The sequence below is a fragment of the Clinocottus analis genome, unplaced genomic scaffold (assembly GCF_023055335.1).
Source record: "Clinocottus analis isolate CAN_PGR_092001 unplaced genomic scaffold, fCliAna1.0.p SCAF_24, whole genome shotgun sequence".
Classification (NCBI taxonomy): Eukaryota; Metazoa; Chordata; class Actinopteri; order Perciformes; family Cottidae; genus Clinocottus; species Clinocottus analis.
This window is the reverse complement of record NW_027175976.1, coordinates 3054569-3073498: the sequence shown is the minus strand read 5'-3', so window position 1 is coordinate 3073498 and position 18930 is coordinate 3054569. Positions and strand designations below refer to the sequence as shown.

Here is an 18930-nt window from a genome sequence, read left to right as displayed (position 1 = left end):
ATGCTGCAGCAGCGGAGAGAGGCAGGGACACCGGTCAGAGCGCGGAGCTGTTCGCTATGCCAGGTCTCGGACGGGTTTTAGGAGACGACATGTCGCCGCTGTAGGTGATATCAAATCATTAGCCAAGGTATTTGGTCCTTCTGCTCCAGCGATAGAGGCTCGTTTTGTACATGCCGTCCGTCTGAATTGGATACCGAGGGGGGCGGACGCGAGCGCAAGCAACAAGTGGAAGTTTGGCGCGGAGAGGCCGAACCTTTTCTCGCCGGCAGCCAGCTGAATGGAGGAGCGGAAGGAGCCCCACGGCAGCCGGGACTCGACCGAGGAGGAGAGCATGTCCCTGTCGCCGAACCTCCCATCCCCTCCCGTGATTTTACCCCACCAGGCGGCCCAGCAGGCCCACCGAACCACGAACTTTTTCATAGACAACATCCTCCGGCCGGACTTCGGCTGCAGGAAGGAGGCGGGCTACCGCGAGCGGAGCCAGACGCCGGGCAGGGAAAACGTCAACCCGCTCGGAGCGAGGCCGCCGCACACCGGCAGCCTCTGCCTGGACTCCAACTGCAGCAGCGACAGCCCCTCTTCGTCGCCCTCCTCCTCGTCGTCCTCGTCGTCCTCGTCCACGTCCTCCTCGCCCTCGTCCAAGCAGAAGTCGTCGAAACCGGGCGAGGCGGCGGGCACCGGCACCGGCAGATACGCGGACAGCCCCTCGTCGATAATGGTCGTGAGCGGTAGCAACGGAGGCGCTACGCCCACGAAAGAAAGCCAGCCGATGCTGTGGCCCGCGTGGGTTTACTGTACGCGCTACTCGGACCGGCCCTCATCTGGTAAGGCGCTAATAGTCCCCGAATGTGACCGCGTGCGGGGTTTGAGTGCCGGGGAGCTTGGTTGGGTGGACAGCCTCGTCTCCCTCCAGTATTATTAAACTCCTTCAGAGTTATGTATCACAAGTATTTTATGTTGTAACTATACGTAACTTAGTGCTTCCCACTGTGAATTTAACTACATTAAAAAATACAATTATTTATTTAAATTAAATAGGGACAGACATTACCAAAATAAAAATGAATAGTGTAAGTGCAAGGTTATAAACCAAACAGGTAATTTATATTACTCCTCTCTCACACACACACACACACACACACACACACACACACACACACACACACAGAAATAAAATCGCATTATGGGATACATTGAATTTAGTCAGCTCGAAAGTGGGAATAATTTCCAATGTGCAATGTCTAATTCACTTTATGGATGAAAGTGTGACGTAATAAATGTGTTATAAGGCCTCATTGTGGAGAAAGTCTGTCTTCGTTGAGACTTTTTCCTCTTCGTAAGCAACAGACAGCACATGTTGTCAGAAATGTAAGATTGATTATGGATTATATTTCATAGCTGAACTATATCAGTAGCTTCTCCTCTGACGGAAAGCGACACGGCTCAACACCGCAGCTGTATTGTGGCAGATAGCAGGATATCAGTTACGGTCATATTACGAAGATATTATACTCATAACCCTTTTTTTTAACCCACAAAAAAAACGTCACAGCGTCAAACTCACCCGTTTTTGTTAGCATATTTTTTACCTAAATAAATTATCCAATATTTTAAAAAAAGCAATGCACGTTTTATTATATATCAAATAAATGTAACGAAGTAAAGCGTAGGGGCAGAATATCTGTAGTCATTGTGCTTTATTTTACACAAATAAAATAATACGTGTAACAAAACAGTAATGGGCTCATAGATAATTCAATTTGAATTATTTGCATTGTTTCATTTTAACCTGAATGGGTATGTGACTGCCAGCTGGTCCAAATGTTGTATTAAAGTGTTTATTAGCTTGGAATTTACAGCGAAAATAAGTCTTTTTAAATCAACTATAATCACAGCAACAACAAGTCAAACATTCGCCTGTATATATAAACGTAACACCTCGTTTTCACCTCGTGGAGAATAAACTCACGTGTTGTTGTGTTTAGCAGCTCGTGCGAGTTAAACAGTAACGAGGGACGCAGGTCAAAGGCCCTCGCGTTACTTTTTATTTCCTTTTATTTACGTTTGTCGCGTGCCTTTTCTCTTTGTTTATTTCTTGCTTAAAGCGTGTGGCAGCTCGTGTACAAGTAGCGCCTCCTCTCAGCACGCGGACGGGTTGCAGAGGGATGTTGTGACAGTTTGTGGTCTCGTGCAAATCCATACGCGTTCATTTCGGCCACGTTACGCCAACGCAACACACGTTTATGAATGCAACACACGTTTATGAATGCAACACACGTTTATGAATGCAATACACGTTTATGACTGCATTACACGTGCAGTTTGATTTCATAACCCTACTCTTGAAATTATGAGGAAATTGCTGACCTTATAATAAAAAACAACAACTAATAACTGTTTTTATGGAATCATTGTTTCTGCCCTCCACATTAGAGTTAGCTATGAACACACACACACACACACGTGACCTCTCGGATTCAATACCAGTTAATACAAATTGGATATGAATTCATAATCACGTGATGCAAGGCCTTATATTGCGCGGCAGAGGAATTATTTACGGTCGCTTCGCTACAATTCTCTATAAATGATTAAAAACAAGTAAAATGACTGTAACTCGGTTGGTGTGTTATTGATCTTTTGTTTCTGAACGTGTGGAAGGATCCACATTGCATAGCTTCATGCTGAATATGGTTATGAGTACATCTGTTGGGACGAGGCCGGCCAGTGGATCCGAGGTGTACGTGTACATTTGTAACACTTTATAATAATACCTGCACGCTATGAAGCATTACTATGAGTATGAGTACTAATTCATTATTTATAAAGCATTGGTCCACACTTTGTTGGATTCACCATGTGTAAATGAAGTATTAACTAATGCTCCATAGCGTGTTATCGCAAAGTGTTTTTGTAAGATAATTTGGTTGAGTGTTTTTTAGGAGCTGACCTACATTTGATCGCCCGCGTGCCGCGCGTGCCCACGTTGTGCTCTTGCTGCAGCAGTAGAATAAATATTTTATTCCTCATTGTTGTTTCCACGCCAGGCCCGAGGACACGCAAACTGAAAAAGAAGAAGAGCAGCCCCAAGGAGGACAAGCGGCCGCGGACGGCGTTCACCGCCGAGCAGCTGCAGAGACTGAAAACCGAGTTCCAGGCCAACCGGTACATCACGGAGCAGCGGAGGCAGGCGCTGGCGCAGGAACTCAACCTGAACGAGTCCCAGATCAAGATCTGGTTCCAGAACAAGCGCGCCAAGATCAAAAAGGCCACCGGCTACAAGAACGGCCTGGCCCTGCAGCTCATGGCCCAAGGACTGTACAACCACTCCACAACCACCGTGCAGGAGGACAAGGAGGACAGCGAGTAGAGAGGCCCGGGCGCGGCCCCGCCGAGGGCGCGCCCCCGCCGAAGGACCGGCCACCTGACTCTTTTGGGGCTTTTGGAGATAATGACGAGCAAAAAAACAAGAAAAAAACAAGAAAAAAAGAACTGGAAGTGGAGGAGACGCTATTTAAAAACACAGATTTCTGTTTATGGTGACAGTATATGGACATAATTATATAAATGAACGATCGTTATTAAAGTTTATATAGCCAAAAACTGTTATCATGTTGTATACGGTATATTTAATTTCACCTCTCACCCGGATCCTTCCGGTCTGTTCTCACTGTTATATGTAGAACTGCTTCTCTAGGTTTTTAGTTGTGTGGTCCCCATGTCTTCACAGCGACACGTCCCCCTCCACACGCAGACTCAAAACAAGCCAAAGATTTTTAATATGTTCACGTGTAGTCTGAAATAAAGAGAGAGAACGGTAGATATGGACCGAAACTTTCCTTCTTTCATTCGCTCCCACAGAAAAAAAACCCTTTTTTTTTACAAGCAGAAATAATTTATGTAATTTCATTTAGTAGTTTGAATTTTAAGAAGAAAATAGCGAAGGGTAATTTTGTTATTTCATTATCATTATTATTAATAGTATTTTTATTATTATTTTAATTATGATTATTATTATTATAGCTTTGTCACTCCAACCTCACATCCACGGCTTGAACTCAACTCCCCAAAATGACTTTATATATAAACATAAAACATAGTTCATGCAGCAAATGTACAGGAGCAACCGCCATTTAACATATAGATGATTTAACCTCCTTATTTTGGTTAAGTTTTATTTTGTATATGTGAGATGATGGGGCACACACGCACGAGGACTCTGCAGTTCCTGTTTCACCAATCAGACACCGCTTGTCCCCCCATAATGGATAGCGTTTCACCTATTAATCTATTCCTGCATTTACAAGCTTTAACATCTCTGGTGAGGTTTCACTCGCTCGGGTTCCTGGAGCGCAAATGGAATGAATACATTCACTGAAAAACACCGTCAGGGAGCTTCTTCTCGGGGCGAAACATGGGGTACATGTGGCCTGTTTGACCTCACGTGACCTCGGGTTCAGGTTTGATGGAGCCTGGCTGTGAACCCTGTGACATAGCGGCTGTGTGTGTGAGTGTGTGCGTGTGGGAGTGTGTGTATGAGTGTGTACTCAAGGTCAGCGGGAGCAGACGAAGTTGAGGTCTCTGCATGTGATTGTGTGATGATGGGGAAGTTGTTTCTATAGCTCTTGTGATTATTTCAAAACGCATGGGAGTTTTTTTAATTTCTTATTATTTTGGGAAATTTATTTTACACTTTTAGTGGGCTGATAAAGGGAAAACACATTATAATAAGCACAAATTCATTCAAATTTTACATTTTTATTGTACATCCTGAATGAATATATATATATATATATATATATATATATATATATATATATATATATATATATATATATATATATATATATATTCAGTTTCACATGTACAATTAAAAATGTGAATTTTTAATCATGTAAACCAGTTCGGCCCCTTTTATATTTGTCATTTCCACTTACATCACCCTGTTTACTTACATTAATTCTGACCAATATCCATTTATTTTATATTTTTAAAAAAAGAAGAAAAAAACTTCCATACAAGACATGTTGAATCAAATGAGGCGTAAACTTCCTATGAAAACTTTAAAAAAAAAAAAAAGCATCTAATATGTGTGCGGAGTTATTTGCCATGACAGTGAAAGCAGAAATATTTCCCTTAACACACACCAACAGGCCAGAGGAGACTCTCCCTGTGATCTCACTGTTTAATTGATGAAAAAGCGAAGGCTTCAAGGAGCGGTCTCCAGAACGAGACTCTGCTCACCAACAACACGCTTATTTAATTAAGAGCTACGAGCCTGCAGAGTCTGCAGCGGAGGCGTTCACGGCCTCCGCGTTTCGGGCTTTTTAATTATTTCAAGTGCTGCGTGTTGGTGCTCAGCCTATAGAGCGGGGGATTTAATACGAACACAGCATAGCGTGTTAATAATTGATTTTAATAATGACGAGCAGGGACTGTATAGTTTATATAGGCAGGTTATTTCACGTTTAATTACCGCCTCATCTTTTTTTAAATGAAACGATAACGACCGTATTTATTTATTTGACCGCCACTGCGCCAGTTAATGTGCAACATTTGATTGTATTGGATTTTTTTTCAAACAAGATTTTGCTCATATTTATTTATGATCATTTCTTAAAAGTCCATATTTCTTGGAGGAATTATTGCTTCTCGTCTTGATGCCGCAGAGCTCCGGTGCAGGTTAACCTGCTTTAAAACAAATAAAACGTGCAGCATATAATCTGTGCTGCTGCAGTGGAAACCTCGAGGGCAACAGCAATATTAGGAATAATTTAATGTCGCCAAAATTTGTGAATGAATATTCATAGGGCTCGATTTCAGGTGCAATGACACACACACACACACACACACACACACACACACACACACACACACACCAAGTTGTATCGTATTCATGCACGTTGTCTTCAGATGGGCCTGTGTGGGTCTAACGCACGCGTGAAAGACACTTCCAGCGGGACTGCATGACGCACTTTGTTGTGAACAGGAGTTGAATGAGGGGTTTGTTATTGTGGTGAGGAAAAGTTACGCACGCGCGGGGGCTGATGGCCATCTGGCCCGCACGTGTGCGTGTGTGTGTGCAGAGAGGTGAAGAGGCTGTCATGATAACCCCATGCACAGCTCCTAATACCATAGGCTCATTCCCTGCTGTGCGCGCGGAAGAGGATCCGCTGACAATGTATTTAAAATTCATACAATTATGAAACAGCGAGAGGACCCCCCCTCCCTTCCTCTCACACCTTGTCGTTTAGGGAGCGGAGGGTTTATCTGTAAAACAAAGAAAAGCCGGGGATCGTTTGCATAGTTAGCATAGTCTGCCTCGCAGGCACAATATGGATTTAATTTATATGCAAATGAAAGCAATAAAAAGGAGAATACACTCTGGAAATCTCTGGCGCTTTAAAAAAAAAGAGAGAGGGAGGGGGGTTGGATTCAGGGCAGGTAGACGCAGCCTCAACCCGAGAACTGTGTTATATAATAATATCCACACAAAGTACAGCAGAAGTGGCATTGATGCGTAATTCACGCGCCTGAAATTAGCTAATTAAATAGGATTTATGAGAGAGAAAAATATTACGAGGAATGTGACAATCCACGAGGCTCTGGATGCAACAAAGACACACATGAAGCGAAGAAGCTATACAAATATGTCAGTCACGGATCCACCAAAACTCAATAGAATAATCTACATTTTATAAAGAGTATCATAACGAGATCTCATCTGACAACACGTATGTACTTTTACTTTGAAAATTCCAAAAGCAACACTTTTAGTTGTAGCTTTATTGCGGTATTTCTACTTTTATTAAAATAAAAAAGTTAAGTAAAAGTACATAACTTCTCTCATTCAGACTTTCAGAAGCACGAGGGCCAACCACCTGTCACTCAAACCAAGAGGGGCGGTGACCTCACCAGTCCGCGCGAATTGAGTGTTTGTTTTGCACGCTGTTGCTGGAAAATACATGTCAACACGGAAGTGGAAGACAGAGACACATGCACGCGCAATGACACACGGACGAGCATGTGCAAATAAAAAATAAATGAAAAAAAAACACACAAAAAAGGGCAGGAAAGAGAACACACGCACAGCCTTTTAAAAGGGCTTCTTAGATCACTACCCTGTGACGTGGTGGTGCTAAGTCAAGAAGTTCAGAGGGATTCCTTCCTGGCTGCTGCCTCCATAATGGACTAACATGTCTAAATGAGCGACACCTCATCCAGATGCATGATGGGAACACAGCATCTATTGTTTTCATTAGTTGTAATGGAGTTTGTCTGTTGGATCAAACTGCTCAGTCGCGTCAGAGTTCAGCTTTTATTTCTTGCCACTTTCCTTCTTTCTTATTTTCATAATGGCACACTTTACTTCTTCATGCCCGCCCACCTCTCACCGTTCAGCCAATCACGAGCCTCCTGCCGCTCAAACCGGCAACTGCCACAGAATTTAGCGAGTTAGCGCTTGAGCTCAAACGCCAAGGCCAAACTAATTATCTGCCTTCTGCTATAAATACAAATGAATCTGATGCAATCTTTATATTTCAGTCTTTTTTAAGTATATTTTTGCGTGACACAGGCTAACTCGCTACGTGATGTAGCTGCTCTCTCGCTTTAGCTGTAGATCACCAAACTATGTTGTTTTTCCGCTGATTTATATACATTTTTTTTGAAGCCGTAATAATGTCTTATATGGTAAAATATATGCAAAAAAGCTCAGAATCCAGTCTTAAATCAAGCTCACCACGTTTTTGACACGGGGTCGGTAATGCAGCGGAATGTTTCAGTCAGTTCAATGTGTGAAAGATTAGTATGAATTACAGCTGGAACTTCGTCCCCACTGTTCTAATGTTATTGGTTTGTCTGTGAACCACAGAGGGGTCAAGTCCTCTTTGCACTTGACTTGGAAGAACATTTGCAGTGTGTGTTTGTGTGTGTGTGTGTGTGAGAGAGGAAGAGAGGACAGCATGCATGTCAGACCAATCAGCAGAAAGACTTTCAAACCACTGAGTCCAGGGTGTTTTCAAGCGTTCACGTATAGTAAGATCGGTTCTCACCACGGGGGGAAGTTTACTCATGACTTATTGTGGGCTGTCAACTGGACTATCTCCAACTCACACACACACACACACACACACACACACACACACAGACTCGGACAGACAAAGGTGGCATTGAGAGGGAACCTCCCACAATGCAGCTGAGCGTCCAGGGGGGCCCTCTGCTCCAACAGCCGCCATCTCACCGAGCTAAATCCAGATTACATGGAGGATATACACAGCGCCTCTTGTTTACTCTGCCCGACAGGGGGTGATTTGAAGGAAGGGTGGTGGGGGAGAGCGAGGGAGGGATGCATCACTAAAACACTGGACGTAATACGTTAAGCAGACTGGTTCAGGCCTAAAGAGAGACTCCCTTTCACATTCAAAGGATGGCTTCCTTTTCTGTTAAAACATTTTTTTCACCTGTGTTTTAGGAATAAAACAGCACTGGAATTACATGACTCAAATGTTCAAAATCTATGTCAAAGATGTGACTCTTTGGCCCCCGAGAATCCAATCATCCGCAACGAACTGTGTTTTTGTTTTTATTTTTTTTAAAGATGCGTAAGGATGTAATCTTCCAATAAAGAGCACGCTACTGGGGAGGCGGCGCAGTTCTACAGCCCTAATTAAAATAGCTGGCGTTGGGAAATCCCGGCACAGCTATGCGGCGCGCGCCACTTTCATTTTTAAAAAGAAATCTGCTTCATCGACATCAAAATAAGCCATCACATACAGCACATTAATCCGTGCGAGGAGTTTGACTGCAAAACAGCGGCGAGGTGGGAAACAGCTGTATCCCACGAGAAAAGAGGGGAAAACAAAAGGGCCGGGTGGATGACACGCGACGACGTACGCGACGTGCTATCTCGCACTCATTCTCACGGCGAGAGCCCGATGCACGCAGGAACCACGGCGAGAACAAAAGGAGAGGACACCTGGGATTCCCCCGTTGTATGGGTGGTCACACGCACCTCTTCTTCTTCTCCTCCTCCTTCTCCATACCACGCACATGTGGAAGCACTTTATCTTCCCACTGCCTGTCTCACTCTGTCTCTCTTCTCGTCTGTCTGCGTGTGTGTGTGTGTGTGTGTGTGTGTGTGATCCACTTCACTCGAGGAAACCAAAACTGTGAGAAGAAGATGGTCAACGATGACAATCTCCCCATCTGCTGCCCGCTTTAACGCCTAGAGAAAGGGATTGGCTGTTAAAGCAGTAAACCACATTGTTTGGGGGTGGGGGGTGAGGGTGGGGGGGCATTTTGGTCAAGTCAGCCCGTAAAGTGATGAGAACACAGACACCACAACCATCCATGTGTGCCCAGTGTGGATCATATAGATCAGCACTGTGCTGAGTGACAGCAGGGCCGAGGGTATTGACCCATATTCGTATTACTATTATTTGCGGACTCAAAAAAAAAAAAGAAACCCTACCTTCTCGCCCTCTTTCTCACACTTCAAACGCTGTGGAGAGCTCTCCCTCCATCTTTCATCGCGGCCGGCCCGGAGGTGATGCGGGTAAGCGATTAGTCATATTCAATTTACATACGGCTGTCACGGCCTCCTCCAGGCCGAGCGCTGATGTCATCCCCGTGCGTGGGGCCTCTCCGCGGGCCACCCGGCGTATGGGAAGACTTCACACTGTTGGGGGTGAGGTGGGGGTCCTCCGCCCCCCCTCCCACCCACACCCTCCCCTGACTGGAGCACCATCACTGCTCAAGTGGCATGATGAATGTGAAGCGGCACTTTCGTGTGCATGTGTGCGTTCGTGTGAGCCGTCGGAGACAGCAGGCGAGCAGTGATCTTTAAATTTCAACTGAAATAGACGCTTGAAATAAAAGCACTTTCGCTCGGATGTCAGTGTATTGATCCTCAGAGTCAAAATGTTATTATTAAAAAGACAAAATGGAAGTTGTATTTCTCTTTCTGCAGGAGCAGAGCCCCCTACGTTAGTGGTCGCCCTCAGTATATTTGACTTGGGGGCATTAATGCTGCATTTGAGACAACTCGGAAATCAAAAAAGTCCAACCTTGTGAACTCGTGGCAGCTCACGTTGTAAATCAACTAAAAGGCAATATATTTAATCAAAATAAAACATGCTGTCATACAGTAAAACCCGTTGTTGCATGTCAATTGATGTATAAATATGTCGCCATCTCTGAAAGGAAGAAAAGAATTGTGGGCGCAAGAAAAACATCAGTTTGTTTCAGCGTCTTCAGCGAGGTTAGGAGATGAAAACTTGAACTGCCGAGCTCTGAGTGGTCTGGATGGACCATTGGCCGTTCTGTGATGCTAGCACTCCAAATAACAGTACACAAAGTCCTTAAAAAAAATTGCAATTGCTACATTCCCGATAAATGGTAGAGAGCGTGTTACAATTCAAAGCTAGCAAGAACACAAAGCTAACAGGAACACAAGGCTAGCAGAAACACCAAGCTAACAGGAATGCAAAGCTAACAGGACTGAAAAGCTAGCAAGAACACAAAGCTAACAGGAACACAAAGCTAACAGGAACACAAAGCTAACAGGAACACAAAGCTAGCAGCATGTGGGGTTCCCTACAGATCCCCACACACCTGACGCTCTTCCCAGTGGGAACGTCGCCTCTGAACTCCCCCGGGGGCCGAAGGGCCACCAGTCCATTTTGCAGTCGGCTGCTCGGAGGAAGCTGGGGGAGCTTGTGAGGTTTATAGGGAAAGAGCCACTGGCTGCCATCCAAAGGAGGAAGTGGAAGTTATTTATGACTTCGCTTGACAAAAGCCAGTAACGCTCTCCGTACTCGGGGAGTCTGGCCGCTGCGCCGTGACGCTGAATCCAATTTGCTGCAGTTAAGCGCAATCAATTAAGTTCATGTACAGTAAGCATAACATGATATAAGTGCTTTCAAACATGTGCTCTCAAACACATATTTAAATGCACATACACACACATTATCATACACACACAGACACACGCACAAAGGCCAGAAGAGCAAGTTACCAGGGCTACTCATCTCTGGATCTGGGCAGCAGAATGCGAGACCGTGAATAACTGTTTTAACACACAGCCGGCACAATGTGTGGTCTGTTACATACCATCTAAAGCATAACTCTGTGTGTGTGTGTGTGTGTGTGTGTGTCGTCAGTCTCTCAGGGTGCATGTGTTTCATCTTCATCATCCTGCTCGGCTGTCATGTACATGTGTGTGCTAGACGAAGCCTCTTCTGCAGTTCTGATTTTGTCGAACCCTGAATTTGGATTCATGCCAGGTGTGGGCGGGGCCTACACAGGAAGTACTTCAATATTGTCATTTCCGGTGTTGACTTACTTTTTACCGCCGTTTACACTCTTCATATGTGCATGTGTAAGTAAGCCGCTCACAGGATATGAAAAACAATATTCAAATCACACATCACATTTGAAAGAATATTCATCAAATTTCTTACTTATGTGTTCTTTCGTGTTTTGGTAAAAGAAGTAAGAAAAACCATTTGTATTTCTCGCGAGTGTGGTTGTTTTTTTTGTTTTTTTTAACCGCCTCCTCGTGAACAGGTGTGAGGCTGAACACCTGCGCGTCGACTCTGTGACGAATCAAAAGGGCTGAAAGTTCAGACGTTTATGTGAAAGATGTCCCAACGAACCCGACGTCCGAGACAAAAAAATACAATATAAATCTCTCATCTTCACCAAAGGATTTAGAAGAAGGCGATTTTGCATTTAAACTTTAACTAAATTGTTTTCTTCTGGCCTCCGCCTGCTTCTGAAGCGCTGATCTCGGGGTTCCCGGAAACCATCGGGAGGCAGATGGCGGCGAGGAGAAAACACAAACATTAGAGAGAGAGAGAGAGAGAGACGGTGGAAAAGAGAGAATGTAGAGAGGAGCATAAGGGAGCTGAAGTCCTGCGTTTTGTTTTCCCCCCGTCAAACTGCGGAGACTGAACCGCAGATGTTTGTCGACAGAAGAGGAGCCGTCTCCAACAGCTGGTCTGGGATCAGATCCGTGTCAGTGCGTGGATGACCTCCTGCGGTGCTTCAACATGCTCGAATACCAGACGCGCCGGGAGAAAACGTACACGTCAGAAGCAGCATGGAGGAGGAGGAGGAGGAGGAGGAAGAGGAGGAGGGGGCAAAAAGAATTCACAAAGAGATTTTAAGTGGGAATTGTAACTGAAAACATTCGCTGAAGTGCCCTTCAGCAAGAAAACAGATCCTTGAAGAATCTTTCTCTTTTTGTTCATGCGGTCGCATCAAGTTCTGAAAATCCCGTCGAATGTCACAAGAAAGAGAAGTCTTTGTCATAGTTTATGTTAGGAATTGATCGCCGAGCTGCTCCGCCACCCACAAAGTGAGCCGCGATAGCGTTAGCCGGGCTAGCGAGCCAGAGGAGGAACGTTACCCCGCTGTTATGACAAGCGTGTGGTCGAGCCCCATCGAAGACTAATTTAAATGTCAGCGTTTCTAAATAAAAAATAAAAAAGTGGATGGCAATTCAGAGGTTGTACACGTGTGTGTGTGTGTGTGTGTGTGTGTCACCCCTCCCCACATTTCTCCACAAATACAGACTTCAGAGCCGCTCCATCAGACTGTGTGTGACAACTGCCTTCTAGTTGTGTTTGAATTGGCCAAAGACGGACGAGAAATGCCGTTAATTACATCCTCAAAGTATTTAAAAAACACTCCTTTATTAGAAAAAGTCCTAAGAGTATCAACAGTGAAATGTCCTTAAAGTACCAACAAGTAATAATACTCATTCTGCAGAAATACATCATATTTAGGACTATTAGAGTTCTGCTGGAGAAATACCTTGCTCTAATATTTACTCTGTGAAATTCAAAGTCAACACAGTTGCTTGATAAATGTAAAATGTATATATTACTTTTCTCTGAAATGAGTTGAAGTACAAAGTATAGTGTCAAATGGATATACTATTAAAGTATTTTAGAGTAAAGTATTCACATACAGTACTTAAATGTTTTCGTCGAGTTGAATGAAATATTTTTTTCTTCATGTTTTTATTTGGACTTTCTGTACTTTAGCGTCTCAGAGGGAAAACACAGGATGGAGGTATTAAATTTCAAAATAAGAGTGTTATTTAAAAAAAAATTATGACCCAAAATTAAGACTAACAAAACAAAGCGAGAGCTAATTGGGCGTCAACAAAATGCAGAGCATTGAAATCTAACAAAATACCTGCAAGGAACGACAGCGGTACCAACTTAATATTAAATATGAAAAAAAATGAACTCGCAAAACAAGCAAGAATCAAACTGGTTTGAAAATATAACGTTACCAAATTGATCCTGATCCACCATCGACAGAAATGCAGAACACGGCTGCATTTGTTTTCTTTTTGTTCTTCCTGCTCTCGTCTTGGATGGAGCTTTATTTGAAGACAGATGTTCAAAAAAATGTTTTTTTCATTACAGTGCGTCCACATTTCTTGTGACCGAGCCGAGTCACGAGTAATGCGGGCTGGTTTGCTATCGAAGAAGAAAGGTTTTCGGAGGACATTTCTATGTGAGTTTTTCCTTTTTCACCTCATATTTTATTATATTTCCTCATCCGCAGTAGCTCCTCCAGCAATGATTGTGATCCAAGTAAGAATTGTGTATTAGCAGGTTACACAAAGTCACTTTTTACACCAGCGCTGCCAGCCTCAGAATATTATCGCTGTATATTTATGCTTACTATCTTTAGAAAAGAGTGTTATTTCTGATTATTTCCTCAGGCTAAAAACAAATAAAGGTTTAATTAGATGGGTGAAAATTTGCCCCTAATTTTTCTCGGCAAAATAAAAACAAGAAACAGAGAACAAAAGCCCCACTAATGCCCTTCTACACAAACACCCACACAAACACAATCGATGGGCTTGTTATCTATGCAAACTCCTTAAGCTGCTCAATGGGAAGAGCCGGCTGATTGTTTTTCCATTAAGTAATATCACCGCCGCGCGTATAGCCACAGGTCGATGCGGCGCTCATTATGGCTGCGGGCTGATAATAATTAACCACTAATGTGTGCAGAAACAGGCCCCCGACGGGCTGATGGGAAAGCGAGGGCGCTCCCCCGAGGAGACCGGCACGGCGGCGGCTCGCCTCTCCACTCGCTGCACAAAGAAACCCGATTGGGCCCCACAGGCTGCCGGAGAGATGACGCAGATTGATTAGGCCGGGGGGGGGGACTGTTGGGCAACGCGTTGCTGCGACTTGTCCACTATACAAGGGGACTGAAAACACAACAGCTGGGTGATTAGTGGGGAAAAGAAGCCTCGGTTGGAAGTTATTTGAGCAACAAAATCCCTGTATACTGTTATTCTAATACGGAACCTTTTATAAAGCCTTTTGTGAGTTGCAATCAATGTCTTTATTAATGGTTAATAATTACTTTATCATGATTTTAATGCGAAGATACAAATTTGAGCTGTCAGGTTGCAAAAAAAGCAGCTTCGTTATTGACAGTCAAGTCCACATTGATCAATACCGACATGTCATCAATAAACAGGAAACAAACGTCAAGTCTGCGTTTTAATTTGCTAATAAGGTCACGAATAAAAAGGTCACGGTTTAGATTTCTAATTGAACGGCAAGTCTGAAATCATAAATGTACACACGTTAATAACCAATCAGGGATTTAAAAATATTTTTAAAGCGTTTCCAACTTTCTAATAAGCTGTTAGCTAAATGTATGAAGGCCTCTGAGCAAGTTATCAATAAAAGGGTCTGGAAAAAAAAGTAAATACTAATCAGTTTTTAATAAATCCATTTTGGTCACGCTATGAGGGAACAGAGAAAGAGATGATGATGTCCGCTCTTGTTTGCAGCGCAGCAGGAAGCGATGTTGAATGAGACGACAGCATGTTGGTCCATAATTTGTACGGACTCTAAGTGGAGAAGAAGCAGAGACCCGAAGAAATGAGAGGCAGTTGGTCAAAAACACCACAAAGTTGATTCCCTGTAGGAGAAGTCTGGGAAGCCAGATGTTCACGAGGCTCACGCTCGCTGCAGTGCACGTTGAGTGCCAGTTGCCTCGGTGTGTGTGTGTGTGTGTGTTTGAGAGACGTTTCCTGATGTCCTGGCCAGATGTTGCTGATCCTTGCCACTCCACAGAGGGAGGTTTATACCCAGCTTTACAGAATTAGGAGAGACCGCTGGGACGAGAGAGGCGATCTCACCGGACAAATTTGGTTAGTCGTTAAAAGAAAAAATATGATTTCTTCTTCTTTTCTTTTTTTAAAACCGGTGGTATTTGATTTTGCCAAAACATAATGTGACTTCTCATCTTAAAAAACATCACGAAATGCTAAAGGCTAGTCTGTGACTCATAAAGATAAATCAAACTCCTGTTGGCTCGGGGACCAGCTGGCCTGCACAACAGCACCGCTTCTGGTTCTGATCCTCTACTGCAGAACCGCTGATGGACCCACAGGAGCCTCCAGAAGAGCAGAGATATCGATGGCCAACTCCTATCTGCAATTTTTGTATTTTATATTATGTTTTGGGTATCATACGTTTACTGGTCATTTAAGGGGAACTTTTCAATTTTTTTTAACCAGTTAAAAATCAGCAAATGTGCCTTTTTAAGAGAACGACTTAGCCCTGTAAAACATCATCTGTCGTTGTGATTTACTGAAGTCGGGAAAAAAAACAACCGCGGTGATGTCATAGTGACGTCATCAGACTGAAAACTACGAATTCAGGACGGCCAAACAGAGGACAAATTAAGTTATGGGCATCCATCAAACAGGGAGGGTGGGATGAATTATGCTTATGTTGCATTATGGGAAATGTAGGATCCAGTGTTTTTGGAGCTTGACCCAAACTAGGGAACAAAAGTCAGGCCTCTGGTGATTTTGATATTGTTCAAAGGTAACTTTAGGGGTACAGATGTACTCGAAAAAGGTCCCCGACTGCACTGCTTATTATTCCTATTAGGAGAAATTAAAAGAAGGGGCAGCCTAAATCCAGCTAATTAAAAATGTATTGAAATTGATTGACGATGATGGAAATGCTGATGGATATAATCGGCCACTCGCGCGTAATCAGTCGATTCTCTAACTGCAATCGACGATCTGACAAATAAAGCAAACCAGACGATTAAATTGCATTCAAAACTAATGAAAAGACTTTATGCAGGTTGGACTGGTACGACGTCCAGATCATTTACACGTTCAGGCCCGTGGAAAAAATGTGTCTGTGTTGTCCCCACTGGCCTACAGCGCACGTGTGTGTTCCTGCTCCTATACGTACACACATCTATCTTTCCCCTCACACACGTGTGTGTTATAGTGTGTGTGTGTGCTTGCCTCCATGTGTGTGTTCAGCGGGCGTGGGGATCCATCTGTGTCAGGTTAACCCGCTGGAAGCCTCTCCCAGCAGGTAGTCCAGCAGGGCCTAAATCATCTGGACGGCCAGAAGCGTGAAATCCTTCCAGGCCTGGACAGATGTCTCTCTGTTCAGCCCGGCCCGGCCTCCGGCGACCTCGCAGACCCTTTAAAAGACCCTTTCGGAGCAGACTGGCTGCGGGAAAACGCAGAGCAGACAGCGGCGTTCCCCACCGAAAAGATCGTCCTCCACCCAAAATCATTTACCAGGATTTCCCAAACTAGGAAGCACAAATTAAAAAGAAGCACCTTTGCCACCAGAGAGGGCGGCGTGCGATATGAAGCGCCGACATGCCGAGGCCGGGTCAGCCAGAGGCTAAACCGGCCCGCGTTGGAGGGTGTGACACGCAGAGAGGCAGCGAGGGAGACACCTGCCCTCTCTGACCCGAGGACCATCTGCACCAACATTCATCTTTCACACATCAGCAGATGAGCGGCCCGCCGCGACCGACCTGGTGTTCGGTGTCACGTGACGCGTTCAATTGGACGGCCTGAAGTGGGACAGGAACACCACACGCGTGACGATCAATATCGTCAAAATTTCATGTGGAAATTCTTCCTGTGACAAGATATGTTCTCACGTAATGTTCGTACCATCCGTCGATCGATCTGCAACTTTTAGCAACGAGCGATGTGTGTGTGTGTGTGAGTGGATCCTCTGTAGCTCCGCCCACTTTTAAAGCGGCCTAATCAAATGCAAATACGTCACAGCACCCAAGCTAAAGACGCTCTAACTTCCGCTTCACTGGGCCCCGATGTCTTATGCTCATCTTGTGCTGTATGGCAAACTGCAAACACCTCATAATAATTACACACGGCATCCGCCAATTCCATTGAGGCCCATTTTTGCCGATTAAAACAGCGGACGTCTTTCCCGGGAGCAACGCTCCGAGCGCTCCAGCTAGCTTCCTGTCCGCTGGAGGCCTCCCGCACCAGCTGATTGAGCTGGTGTTGTGTTTTTTTGGCGGAGGTGGCTGAGCCGTGGGCCTAATGGGTTCCAGCTGGGCCCGTGTGTCTGCATTAAGTCCTCAAGTGGAAAAGTGGCTGCAAAGTCAAACCACCTGGTGAGGGCCGGGCGGCCGGGCGGGGGGGAGGCGTGAGGTGGCGGCGGACGGGGGGCAGAAGCCGTCGCCAAAGATCTCGGAGGAGGCAGACGCACAACTTTTTCTTAATCTGCTTTATTTTTCATCCGGATCTGCCACTTCATCGCTTCATGTCCAGGAGCCGAAGAGGAGGGGGGAGGGGGGGGCGGTGTCCGTGCAGCTTAGCCGGCCTGCAGGTGCTGTTTTTGGCACAACCTGTCAGCCGGTTCACGCCAACAATTTGGGCTTACAAGCACCGTAATCTGCTACATTGTCAACGCTCCGCTGTTTGACCTTGGCCAACACAAAGCCTGACGAGAAGCAACAGGATCCCCCCCCCGATCCTCTCATTCAGCGCGTGACCGCCGCGACAGCTGTAGCGTCGTCGGCCCGATGCCGCAATCGTAGCTACAAGAGCGGGTAATTCTCTTACAAGCAGCGTGACGGGCGGGATGGCAACCGACCGCCGGGATTTCACGTGTGTCCGCGCGACGACGCCTCCGCGGCAAACGCGTCTTGGCACGAGCACGGAGCGGCTGTCACGGTGACGGCCGCCACGTTGGAGCCGGCATTCGAACGGGAACGAGCAGCTCAGACAGGACGAAATACTTCGCACTCACACTCAGGACTCCTTTTACGTCTGTGTCTTGCTCAAGGGCTTCGTGTCTGTACTTCATTTATTCATATTTATTCTGACAGGGAGGGACGAGCAATTCAACACCCCGGTTCTGAAATCCCAAGCACAGATTCAAACTGGCAACCCTCCAGTCCATTATGTTACTGCTGCCAAACAATGATTTGATGAGCTGGGTTCATCTTTTTTTCTTCTTCTATTCCCGAGTGAGTTCCATGTGATATTATTAAATACTTGGTTAGGCAAGGTTATTTTTAAATCTGTTGGGAAAAACAGTCACACGCTTTATGACGAGGGATGAGAAGACGATGTCGTGTTCACCAGGAAGTTAGAGCCAGCGACCTGTTTAGCTTAGCTTAAATACTGGAAGCGGGGGGAAACAGCCAGCATGTGCTTACATGCTAAGGTTAGCCGTTAGCAGCCCAGTGTTTTTGGTGAGAAACCCGAGACGGATCATGAGTAGTTATTAATAAATTCAACAAAACCAATTGTTTTGTTTACAGCATATTTACAGAATATTTAATTGGGTCTCAAAAAACATGGAACTTTACTGGTATTAGTATCGACGACTACATCGTCGTGTAATCATTCCTTTAAAGTAAAAAAAAAAAAGACTTCAGTAGAATTGTACATGACCTGCACACACTCAAACACACACACACATACACACACACACACACACACACGGCGGCGGCGGCGTTATCAGCGCGTCTCTCGGCGCTGCGAGTGGCCGTGCCCGCACACTGCATCCATCACGGCTCGTCTCCGCCAGCTCGGGCCCCGGGGCTGGAAAAATGGTGGCGCGATGCGGCTGATGA

General features: G+C 45.1%; 2 protein-coding genes across 10 annotated transcripts in view; one reads left to right on the top strand and one right to left on the bottom strand.

Moving 5' to 3' along the window:
- steap3 (STEAP family member 3, metalloreductase) overlaps positions 1–18930 on the bottom strand; it is a 121900-nt gene that overhangs the window by 23697 nt on the left and 79273 nt on the right. The gene's annotated exons all lie outside the window — the stretch shown is intronic.
- Positions 15–3794, top strand: LOC137794083 (homeobox protein engrailed-1-B-like). The gene is made up of 2 exons (XM_068590683.1): positions 15–824; positions 3048–3794. The coding sequence occupies exons 1-2, from the start codon at positions 278–280 to the stop codon at positions 3368–3370; spliced, it is 870 nt and encodes a 289-aa protein (XP_068446784.1). The 5' UTR covers positions 15–277; the 3' UTR covers positions 3371–3794.

What these genes read in the sequence shown, in the direction of transcription:
- LOC137794083 (XM_068590683.1), top strand. Translation starts at nt 278, where the DNA reads ATGGAGGAGCGGAAGGAGCCCCACGGCAGCCGGGACTCGACCGAGGAG. An exon ending in CTCGGACCGGCCCTCATCTG is followed by an intron (nt 825 to 3,047) that starts GTAAGGCGCTAA and finishes TTTCCACGCCAG; the next exon opens with GCCCGAGGACACGCAAACTG.